At 36.0% G+C, this 13,016-nt stretch overlaps 1 protein-coding gene across 1 annotated transcript in view; it reads right to left on the reverse strand.

The window, feature by feature from the left end:
• Window positions 1-13,016, reverse strand: part of RYR2 (ryanodine receptor 2) — an 864,696-nt gene that overhangs the window by 178,856 nt on the left and 672,824 nt on the right. The window contains exons 63-65 of the mRNA XM_069064486.1: window positions 8,699-8,759; window positions 5,494-5,732; window positions 4,058-4,139 (exon numbers count right to left, since the gene is read on the reverse strand). Coding sequence (XP_068920587.1) covers window positions 4,058-4,139; window positions 5,494-5,732; window positions 8,699-8,759 — 382 coding nt within the window. The remainder of the gene's footprint in view (window positions 1-4,057; window positions 4,140-5,493; window positions 5,733-8,698; window positions 8,760-13,016) is intronic.

Here is a 13,016-nt window from a genome sequence, read left to right on the forward strand (position 1 = left end):
ACACACACACACACACACACACACACACACACACACACACACACACACACAAACCTAGTCGTGTGACCTTGGGCAAGTCACTTAACCTCAACTGCCCTCCAAAAAGGAAAAAGAAAAAATAAGTATGCTTCAATCAAGAGTATGCATTCAGACTCCATAGTTCTTTTTCTGGGTGTGGTTAGTTTTTTCTTTCACGAGTCCCTTGGAACAATATTAGATCATTGTGCTGCTGTACAATGTACATTGTACTGTACTGCCAAGTCTATCACAGTTGATCATCACACAATGTTGCTGTTAATGAGTGCAAAGTTCTCCTGCTTCTGCTCACTTCACTCAGCATCAGTTCATGTAAGTCTTTCTAGGTGTTTCTAAAATCTGCCTGCTCAGCATTTCTTACATTCAAAAACCACAACTTGTTCAGCCATACCCCAATTGATGGGCATCACCTCAATTTCAAATTCTTTGTCACCACAAAAAGAGCTGCTATATTTTTGTACATATGGGTACATTTACCCTTTTAATGATCTCTTTGGGATACAGACCTAGTAGTAGTATTGCTGGATCAAAGGGTATGCACAGTTTTATAGCACTTTGGGCACAGTTACAAATTTCTCTCCAGAATGGTTGGATCAATTCACAACTGCACCAACAATGCCTTACTTTTCCAATTTTCCCACATCCTCTCCAACATTTATTATTTTCCTTTTCTGTCATATTAGCCATTCTAATAAAACTGAGGTGGTACCTTGGAGTTGTTTTAATTTGCATTTCTGTAATCAATAGTAATTTAGAGCATTTTCTCATATGATTCTAGATAGCTTTAATTTCTTGATCTGAAAACTGCATGTTCATATCCTTTGACCATTTATCAATTAGGGAATATTGCTTGTCATTTCTTATAGCACAACAGTATCCCTTCACAATCATATCTCACCACTTTGTTCAACCATTCCCCAATCGATAGGCATCCCCTCAATTTCCAATTCTTTGCTACCACAAAAAGAGCTGCTATAAACATTTTGTATATATAGTTCCTTTTCTTTTTTCTTTGATTCTTTTGAGATACAGTAGTGGTTTTGCTGGGTCAAAAGATATGCATAGAGAGTAAGTCAAGACGGTGGAGAAAAGGCAAAAAATTGCATCAGCTCTACCCAAAACCCCTGAAAACAACTTTAAATAATGCCCCCAAAACAAATTCTGGAGCAGTATAACTCACAAAAGGATAGAGTGAAACAATTTTCCAGTCTAAGACAACTTAGAAGGTTGGCAGGAAAGATCTGTTATACCAGGGTGAAAATGGGTGTGCAGCCCAGCATAGGTCACACCCCAGCAAGCCAGCAGTAGTAGATCTTGGGGACTACTGAATCGATGGGAACAGTGGTGGTTTCTGGACATCTTAGCCCAGAGATGGTGAGGGGGTCAGACAACTGGTCAGAAGGAGACTACAGGGACTGGCACTGAGGGCAGAACTCAACTGAATTTTCTTTTGGATCTGGGTCATATTCCTGGGTCTCATTACCAGGGTAAAGAAAAGTACTAGCACACCAGAACTTGAAGCCTCAGGGGAGCTGGGACCTTGGACACAGTTCCAGTGCAGAAAATAGTGCTTATGGTCGCTCACACACCAAAGAACAGGCTAAGAGAGTAGTAATCATACTTCTCTTTATTTTTTAAGCAATTGGGGTTAAGTAACTTGCTCAAGGTTACACAGCCAGTTACTTTGTGTGGGTGCTAAGTATCTGAGGCTGGAACTGATCCCGGGTTTCCCGACTCCAGGGCTGGAGATCATGTGACCTCGGAAGGATCGAAAATTTAGAAGTCACCAGAATTATCTCTGAAAATGGATGCACAAAAATCCTGAAGCTCAAGACAGTGCCCTCTCCAATGCAGAAACAGAGCATAGAGTTAAAGAGCTACTAAAGAGCACAGTTAAAAGTAAAGAAATAAGTTTCAAAAATTAGCAAACAGCAGAAAAAGCTCCTGACCAAAGAAAGTTACTATGGTGACAACGAAGATGAAAACACAAGCTCAGAAGATACAACAAAATCATAAGTGCTACAGTCAAAGCCTCAAAGAAAAATGTGAATTGGTGTCAGGCCATGGAAGACTTCAAAAAGGCTCTTAAAAATCAAATAAGAGAGATATAGAAAAAAATGAGAAGAGAGATGAGAGTGATGCAAGAAAATAATGAAAAGGGGGCAGCTAGGTGGCACAGTGAATTGAGCACCAACCCTGGAGTGAGAAGGACCTGAGTTAAAATCCAATCTCAGACACTTAATACTTAGCAGCTGTGTGACCTTGGGGAGGTCACTTAACCCCAATTGTCCTGCCTTCCTCCCTCCAAAAAGACAAAAAACAAAACTAAACTAAAATTTTAAAAAAAGAAAATAATGAAAAAAGAGTCAACAGCTTGGTAAAGGAGACATGAAAAATACTGAATAAAATACTTAAAAATACTTTTAAAAAGGAATAGGCAAAATGTTAAAAGGGGCACAAAAATCCAATGGAAAAAAACAATGCCTTGAAAAGCAGATTTAGTCAAATTGGAAAAAAAAGATATACAAAAATTCACTAAAGAAAAGAACTCCTTAAAAAGTAAAACTAGACAAATGGAAAAGGAAGCGCAAAAGCTCAATGAAGAAAATAATTTCTTAAAAATTAGAACTGGGCAAGTGGAAGCTAATGACTTTATGGGACATCAAGAAACAATAAAATCAAAAGAATGAAAAATCAATAGAAGAAAATGTGAAATATCTCACTGGGAAAACAACTGATCTGGAAAATAGATTGAGGAGAGATAATTTAAGAATTACTGGACTACCTACAAGCTATGATAAAAAAGAGTGTCTAGACACCATCTTTCAAGAAATTATCAAAGAAAACTTTCCTGATAATCTAGAACCAGCAGGTAAAATAGAAATGGAAAGAATCCACCAATCACCTCCTGAAAGAGATCCCAAAAGGAAAACTCTCAGCAGTATTATAGCCAAATTCCAGAACTCTTAGGTCAAGGATAGAATATTTCAAGTACCCAAAAAGGAAACAATTTACATATCATGAAACCACAGTCAAGAAAACACAGGAGTTAGCAGTTTCTAACTCAAAGGATCAAAGGGTTTGAATTACGATATTCTGTAGGGCAAAAGAGCTAAGATTGTAACCAAGAATAACCTACCCAGCAAAACTAACTATAATCCTTCAGAAGAAAAATGGATATGCAATGAAATAAAGGACATTCAGATAGTCCCAATGAAAACCCCATAGCTAAACAGAACACTTGACTTTCAAATATAAGACTTAAGAGACACATACAAAGGCAAACAGGAAAGATAAATCATAAGTGATTTAATAAGATTAATTTGTTTACATTCCTACATGGGAAAATCACACTTGTAACTATTCAAATTTTCTCGTTATTAGGACTGTTAGAAGTAGTATATGTAGATATTGGGCACAGGTATGAGTTGAATATGGTGGATGAATATCTAAAACAAGAGTGAGAAAGAGGAATACACTGGGAGAAGGAGCAAGTGAACATAGTAGGTACTTAATAAATATTTAATGAAATTAACTGAAGTTTTTAAGTATAGTGATGTAATCATGGATTGTCAGATTCTATCTTTTCTTTTGATAGGTCACACATTTAAAACAAGTTTATGATCCATTTATGATTGCATTTCCTTTGTGTTGCTAACTTTTTGCTTGTAATTCAAATGTTCTTTTTATTTCAGTAGCTTGTTAGCTTAAATATCATTTAATATCTCCCTACTATTTCAGGCTACCAAGCTAATTTTAAAATTTAAGTTTAGTTCTATAACTAAGGAAAAAGATATTCTAAAAGAGTAATGTAGAACAGTTAGGTGGTGCAGTGAATAAAGCACTGGCCCTGGAGTCAGGAGGACCTGAGTTCAAATCCAGCCTCAGACACTTAACACAAAAACTAGCCATGTGACCTTGGGCAAGTCACTTAATCTCAATTGCCCTCCAAAAAGCAAAAAAACCTAATGTAATATTTGATGTACATATAAGTTTGGATCAAAATTATTCTTTATCTTACCTTTCCACATAGATACTCTTGCTGGTTCCCAGAGCATATAAGCTAGTCAGGATTCTGTAACAAGAAACCTGTACATCTTCCACTAAAAAATAAAAATAAAAAAATGAAGAATATCAGTTTTTAAACATTAAATTTCAAGACTATGTTGAAACTCAAGAAAATTTAGAATACAAAGAAATCTCAACTTTAAAACAATGCAAAACTAACAACTGAAAACAAATAAGGAAAAATATGCAGATAAAACATAAAATATAACATAATACAATTTTAGTTCCAACAATCTCTTTTAAGGAGTTCAAATCCGCATTATAAATAATATTCTTTGCTACATTTCAGGAAATATTGCTTTATTTCATTTTTGTGACTGGAAGTACTGAGGCACAAAGATGTTCAAATTCATTTGACCATTCTCTACTTCATAATTTCAAACATAATGTCTACGATTAAGAAAAGCAAGATGTTTAAGACAAAGGAAAAGGGTAATAACCTTTGATGTCCATTTCTATCCCTGACACAATATTCTATAGTGTAGCATAATTAATAAGGATATAGAAGTATTGGCTTCAATAACTTACACAAACATTTCAAGGAAGTGTAATATATCTGCATTTTGGGTTATTAAAGAATGAAAGGGGGTAGCTAGATGGTGCAGTGAGTAAAGTGCCAGCCCCGGAGTCAGGAGGACCCAAATTTGGTTCCGGTCTCAGACACTTAACACCCACACACACAAAAAAACTAGCCGTGTAACCTTGGGCAAGTTACTTAACCCCAATTGCCCTCCAAAAGGGAAAAAAAAAAAGAATGCAAGGGATGTCTGTGACAACTACTACGAACAAATGAAATCAAATGGCTCCAAATTTTTTTGTCTATGTCTTTAAATTAGTAGTAAAAATAAAATTAATTTAAATTAGTATATATAATATTATAGGATTTAAAACTAGAAGGGATCTTTTAAATCATCTAACCCTCTTTTTGGTAAAGTAGAAACTGAGCCCCAGAGAAGAGATTCTGTCAAGGTAAAGCCATACAAATTAGGAAAAGGAGAGGCAGGTAAAACAGTTTGGTATATCTAATGTCAACCACAACAGTATTGTTGTTTTATTGACCAAGACAGTAAAGTTAAAGTTTAGGTAACAATTACTTAATGTGTTATTTTCACATCCAGAATTAAAAAGTTGATTTGAGGGTACTCTTTTCTGTAAGTGTCAAAATTATTAGTCTGTGAGCACAATCCAAAGTCTGTGATTAGCTTCAGAATTTATAAAATTAAATGTGGCAAAAATCAAAGGTGGAATTTTTAAAAAATACAGCATGGTTTGTTGAGGTACCATGTCCTGTGAAAAGTATCCACTTTAAAAAACAAATATACTGCCTTTACAATCTCTGATCATAATGAAATGACATTTCAAAATTTCTATATGAGATACTATACATACATATTAGGTCTTCTCCAAATTGATGCTGTCCGATGTGTTCAAACAATGAGGACAGCATTGGCAAAAGAGCCACCGTGGTATAATTAATAATTTGAGTTACTCCTTTTGGCTGGTTCCTGGTGTGCGTGAACTGTCCTTGTTTAAGATTTTCCATGGTTTTTTCCAAATCCTCAGCTGCATTATCCAAAAATGCTCTTAATGCTGTTTTAACACTCTCCATACCAGTCTTCATCACAGTCCTAGGTAGTAAATAAAAAAAATACACAATTATTTCTATTTTCTCATCATATCAAATATCACACAAACAAAATCTATTGTTCTCATCTGATTTCTCAAGCTGAATAATCCACCAAACCAAATCAAACCAAAACTCTCATTTTTAAAAGAGAATTATGCATATCCTTTAAAACATTTTCACTGTGAGAAAGTCCTCACAAGTCTATGGCATGCATATATATATATATACACACAAAGATTTTGTATATTCCAGATCCTTTCATGTAACCTATATAATAGACTTAATTAACCAAATATTTCTAAGCAAGAGGCTAAGAAATTTCTTAACCATTTCCCCCTAATGGACCTTTTTCTGCCAGTTTATAATCTCTATGCAAACAAAATATATATATATATATATATATATATATATATATAACTTTAATTCCACTCATTCTAAATTATACAAAACTTGAATGAAGTCTTCAAAATACTTCTTAGAAAAGCATAAAAAAACTACTTAGAGTAAATCACATTTCCTCTTATATGGGGCACCCTCTTATATATCTTAGTTTTTTTAAATAAAGAGGAAATAAAATATTCATGAATTTTATTGTTCAAAGACATTGAATAATTATCTGAAAAAAGAGATATTCAATAGTTATTGCTGTGAGTCTGTTAGACCAAATAATACACTGGTTATCCATTTCTTCCCAAACTCAGGTAAAATAAAGATAAGTTGTTATAACTTAATGTTATGAGCTACTAACAGACATTATAGAATTATTTTAGAGTTTAAATCTTAATTTCTATGCTTTAAGCAAATGCCAAGCAAATCTAAGTACAGAGGCCAAATGGTGCCAGTTATGCTGCAATTGTTTCGGTTGGTAAGCTTTTTTTTTTTTTGGCAGTCACATTACAATTCTGGTTATATATTTTGTCCTTCCTAACTTCTAGAAAGAGAAGTCTCTGGTGGTGGCTAGGTGGTGCAGTGAATAGAGCAGCGGCCCTGGAGTTAGGAGGACATGAGTTCAAATCCAGCCTCAGACACTTAACACAAAAACTAGCCACGTGACCTTGGGCAAGTCACTTAACCCCAATTGCCCTCCAAGAAAAGAAAAGAGAGAGACAGAGAGAGAGAGACAGAGAGAGAGAGAGACAGAGAGAGAGAGAGAGACAGAGAGAGAGAGAGAGAGAGAGAGAGAGACAGAGAGAGAGAGAGAGAGAGAAGTCTCTCTTCACTTTCTTCCTTGGAATGAATTTATCTACTCCCATGACTTAAAACATCTCCTGCAGACAACTCTCAACTTTATGCACTAAGTCCCAATCTCTCCACTGAATGCCAATTCTATATTGTCAAATGACTACTGGTTACCTCTGCCTGAATGTTATTTTATCACCTCAAGCTCAATATACATCAAAGTGAACTGTTTTCCCCCATGAACTCTTTCTTTCCTCCAAATTTCCCTATGTTGGGTAAGAGCACCACCTTTCACAGTCACTCAGGCTTGAAACCTGTCATCCTCAATTTTTTTTTCCTTTCCCTTCCTCTGAATAATTATCAGTTCTATATACACTATGTGTCTTATGCTTCCAGCCTCTACCCTCCATTTTTACTTTAAATCTAGCCCTCATTTCCTTTTTCCTGAACTACTGAAATAACTTCCCAACTGTTTTCATTTTCCTGGTCTCTCCCTTCTCTAGTCCATCATTCACAAAGCTGACAAAATAATCTCCTTAATGTACAGATCTTTGCTCATTCATTTGCTCAAAAACACTTTAGTGGCTTCCCATTGCCTATGAGATAAAATACAAAATCCTTAGCTTGACATTTAAGACCCTTTACCATTTACCCTTTAAACCCAATAGAGTTTTCTGGTCTTCTTTCATGCTACCCACCTTCACACATGTTCTGGACAAATTAGAAAACAAGGTAGAATAAAGTTGGAAAGGATCAAGCTAATAAAGTTAGAAGGGATCTTAGACATAATTTAATCAATATTCTTTATTTTATATATGAGGAAACTGAGGCCAAAGAGACTACTCTTCCAAGGTCACTCAGAGCTAGAATTCAAACCAACTCTAAATCCAATGCTCTGTCCATTAAACCATAATATCTAGCATTTATATAACCCTTCAAGGTTTGCCAAGCATTTTACAGATGTCTCATTTTGGACTCAAAACAACGCTGGAAGGTATGTGATATTTGTATCTTTCCTTTATGGATAAGAAAACTGAGGCTCAAAGAGTTTAAATGGCTTGCCTATGGGCACACAGCTAGTAAAATGCTAAAGGTAATATTTGAATTCAGGTATTCCTGAGATCAGGACCACTGCGTCACCTAGCTGCCCCTCACTCTTGTCTCATCTCATACTCTCCTCATGCTCTGCATTCATTAAGGACATACCCCATACCAGGAGTACATTCTATGTTGCTACTTGTTGAAATAATTTTCTTCCTTCAATGCACAGCTCAGGTGCAAGCCTGAAAAGATGCCTTCCATGATTTGCCTGTAATACCTCTAAAAACTCTCTTATAACAAATTATATGGTCTCTTCCTTGCCATTATTAAATGCTACTTTTCATCATATTTGTGTTTATATTTTATGATGAATATCAGACTTTATTCTCTTTGAGAGTAAAAATATACTCATTTTACTTCTTTTTAACTACTTCTGGTACATAACATAGCAGTTTGTACATAGTAGTTATTTTTTAATTGGAATTAAATAAAATCTCTGGCCACAGCTGAAATAACAAGCTATATGCTATCTTGGAACTACTAAACTGTCTTACAATGTATGTAATACTTATAGACAACAAATACTTTTAGATTTACAATGGGGGGAGAGGAAGGTCTCCAAGAATGGACTAATACAATATATAACCACCCAGTCTCCTAAAATTTCCAGATTGCAATAAAAAGCCTCTCTCAACATTTTTATATACAACATTCTTCATTTATTTTGATAGAATATATTTCTTTTACCTTGCATCCAAAGTCTGACCCAAAATATGGAGGCAGTTGACAATTGAAGAGGCATCATTTCCTAAACAAGAAGTAAAGTTATCTGTCAATCACCCTGCAGATACACAAAACACTAGCTCCTCTATATCTTTGCTTGTTTTTCAAAATTATTATGGATTAAAATGGCCAGTAAAACACACAGCACACTGATTCAGTGGTAATGACTTTATAGTTAAGTTAAAAACCATGCACATTGTCTTTTTAATGGTGGAGATGCAGACGCAGGTAGGGAAGCAATAGAGCATTGCTCATCAGAAAGCCAACATACTCAAGAAGCACTCATAATTGGAGCTTATCTCAGGCTATCCTGTTTCACCTGAGCTCACACAAATTACATTTTAACTATTCCATGTTTATTTGTGTTCTTATGGTATTCACCTCAAACAAATTAAACTCTTTTATATGGTAGAGACCAGTCATGCAAGAAAACATCAGAGGTGGAAGAAGCTGATCTACTGTCCCCATGATAAAGCAAATCAGATCTTTTAGGAATCAAGTTATCTCTCTGGTAAGATATTTGAGACCCCTAAGTCTCTTTAAAGGTAACAGAAAAAGACTACTTTGTTTCTATGCCTTTTATCCAGAAACCACTGAATATATTGCTTATAATAAACTATAAAGACAAAATACACACATAAAGAACACAAAAGATATTCAATATGCATGGAGATCCATTATATATGTGAATGTAATATAATATATATTTTCCTATTGATGAGAAAACTGATAGAAATGAAATGATACACCCAAAATAATGAGGCATATTATGTTGATATATAGCTTAGTCATTTCTTAGTTGCACTAAACTTCCTCTTCCAGTTCACTTAATCAAGAAATCCTTCTTTAAAAACGGGCATGCTTATCTCTGTCATGTCATTGAAGGTAGTATTTATGTTTATAGAAACATCTCATAAATTACTGCTTAACAACACATAATATCCACTAAGATACAGGAGGCCCTGAATTCCTTCCCAAACTGTGTTGTGCTTCTGTAATGGTGAAGTCACACATTATCCTATTTAAGAAGCCTGTAAATTACAATGGCCTTCTTGCTTCCTCCCACAGAATACTTCCTCTTGCGACTTTACAGATTTGGAGCTATGCCAAAATGACATACTTCACAGATTTAGACAAAATAGTAAGATTCATTAGCAGGAACAAAAGATCTGGAAATGTAAGTGAAATAATGAAAAAAGGAGGAATGAAATCCTTCGGGGGCAGAGCCAAGATGGAGGGATAGAAGCAGGAAAACTCCATGTGCTCCCCCTATAATCACCTCAAATACCTATAAAAAATGACTCTAAATAAACTTTAGGGCTACAGAATCCACAAAGTGAAAGAGAGAAACAAATCTCCCACTGAAGACAGCCCAGCAGGCAGAAAGGAAGGGTCCATCACAGGGTGTTGGGAGTGGAACCCAGCCCCTCCTGAGCCCACGGTTTTAGCCTCAGGGTGGCAGCTTCTCCGGACAGTGGATCACCAGCAGCTGTGGCAGTTTCCAGAATTATCAACCCATAAATGCCAAAGACAAAGTGAGAGGTCAATGTAGACTTTGGGAACAGGGAGTCTGAGAGTACGGTCTGACCTCTGCCTCCAGAGTGAGAAGCGGCTGAGGGGTGGCATGGCTGCGCATGGCTGCTTCAGAGCTCCTAGCCTGAAGGCTGTAGGGGAACCAAGGACCATTCTGAGGGGTAATCACTCTTGCTTTAATCTGCTTGAATCTGGATTAGTTTCTAGGGTGGAGGTCCTGGAATGTGTGACCAGATGCCAGAGCATGTGGAGGCTCCAGAGAGGTCACACTTTCAGCAGCTGGGAAAACCCCAGTGATTTGGGACAAAGCTCTCCTCTCTGGAAGCAGAGTTCTAATGTGGCAAAAAGCTCAAACGTCAAGTAATTGAGTGGTAAAATGAGCAAGCAAAGGAAGCAAAGCAAGCATAGCAATGTGACTTTAGATTGCTATTTTGGGGACAAAAAGGATCAAAGCATGGAACAGGAGGAAGACAATGAAGTCAGAACTCCTGTACCAAAACCTTCCAAGAAAAATATGAACTTCTTACTGACCGTAGAGGAGCTTAAGAAGGTTTTTGAAAACCAGATAAGAGAAGTGGAAGAAAAACTGGGAAGAGAGTTGAGAATGATGCAAGAAAATCATGAAAAGAGAGTCAACAACCTGACTGAAGAAAACAACACCTTAAAAAATAGACTAATTCAAATGGCAAAAGAGGCCCAAAAAGCCAATGAGGTGAAGAATGCCTTAAAAAGCCAAATTTGCCAGAGGGAAAAAGAATCTCAAAAGCTCACTGAAGAGAATAATTTCTTCAGAATTAGATTGGAGCAAATGGAAGCTAGTGACTTTATGAGAAATCAAGATATTATTAGATAGATCCAAACAAATGAAAAAAAATAGAAGCCAATGTGAAATGTCTCATTGGTAAAACCACTGACCTGGAAAATAGATCTAGGAGAGATAATTTAAAAATTGTTGGACTACCTGAAAGCAGGATCAAAAAAAGAACCTAGAAATCATCCTTCAAGAAATTCTTAAGGAAAATTGCCCTGATGTTTTAGAACCAGAGGGCAAAATAGAGGTTGAAAGAATCCACCGATCACCTCCTGAAAAAGATCCCAAAAAGAAAACTCCTAGGAATATTATAGACAGGTTCCAGAGTTCCCAGATCAAGGAGAAAATATTACAAGCAGCCAGGAAGAAACAAGTTGAATACTGTGGAAACACAATCAGGATAACACAGATCTCACAGCTTCTACAATGAGGGATAGAAGGGCTTGGGATATGATATTCCAGAGGTCAAAGGAGCTGGGATTAAAACCAAGAATCACTTACCCAGCAAAATTGAGTATCATGTTTCAGGGGAAAACATGGTCATTCAATGGAATAGAGGACTTAGAGGACTTTCAAACGTTCTTGATTAAAAAACCAGAGTTGAATAGAAAATTTGACATTCCGATACAAGAAGCAAGAGAAGCATGAGAAGGTAAACAGGGAAAAGAAATCATAAGGAACTTATCAAAGTTGAACTATTGACATTCCTACATGGAAAAACGATAATTGTAACTTATAAAACTTTTCTCAATATGAGGATAGATGAAGGGAATATAAATGTATATATAATATATATAATGTGCATATATATACACATATATGTCTATATAGGAGGTTATATGGGTGTATGAATACATATGTGAGTGTGTCTATATGTGTACAGGTATACATAGATAGAGGGCACGGGACTAATTGAATAGGAAGGGATGATACTTAAAAGGTGAAACTGAGAGGTGAGAGACTAATATAATGAGAGGAGATGGGGAGAGACAGAATGGGGTAAATTATCTCATATAGAAGAGGCAAGGGAAAACTGTTACAATGGAGGGGAAGAACAGGAAGGCAAAAGGGAATGTATCAACCTTACTCTCATTGAATTTGTCTTAGTGAGGGAATGACATACACACTAAATAGGGTATCTCAACCTACAGCAGAGTAGGGGGAAGGGGATGAGAGGGGGGATGATGGAGGGGAGGGCATGTTCCAGGGGAGGGAAGTTAGAAGCACACACTTTTGAAAAGGGACAGGGTCAAAGTAGAGAATAGAAGAAGTGGGGAGTGGGATAGGATAGGGGGGAAATATAGTCAGTTTTTCACAATATATCCACTATGGAAATGTTTTGCATAGTTATACACGTTCAACCTACATTAAATTGCTTATCTTCCCAGTAAGGGTGGGTGATGAGGGAGGAAAGGAAAGAATCTGGAATTCAAAGTTTTCCCATGCAACTGAGAAATAAGATATACAGGCACTGGGGTATAGAGATCCATCTTGCCCTACTGGAAAGGGATGGGGAAGGATATAGGAGAGAGCAGATTGGGGGAGGGGGTATACAGTGGGATCACCGTTTTGGGGTGATGGGTAGGGGAAAGACGGGAAGAAAATTTGTAACTCAACATCTTGTGGAAATGAATAATGTAAAATAAAAATAAATATAAAATTTAATTTTTAAAAATTGGGAAAAAAAAGAAAACTATTACTTCCATATTTTAAATTAAAGTGTCCCAAAAGCTTGGTCCTAAATTTAAGCAATTAAAGCTTTAAAGCTATTAAAGCCTAAAACTGTGCTATGACTCTGTTTTGTGCAGTATAAGTAATTTTGGAAGTATTATAGTTATTATATTGGCATAGCTAAACCATGAGCAATGAATAGCTTTTCAATTTTATAAGTTGCTCTTTATTTTTTAAGTCACATTTTGCAATTATGTCTATACAAGA

The sequence above is a fragment of the Petaurus breviceps genome, unplaced genomic scaffold (assembly GCF_028583685.1).
Source record: "Petaurus breviceps papuanus isolate PSGF00001 unplaced genomic scaffold, PetGlider_PUasm1.0 90633, whole genome shotgun sequence".
NCBI lineage: Eukaryota > Metazoa > Chordata > Mammalia > Diprotodontia > Petauridae > Petaurus > Petaurus breviceps.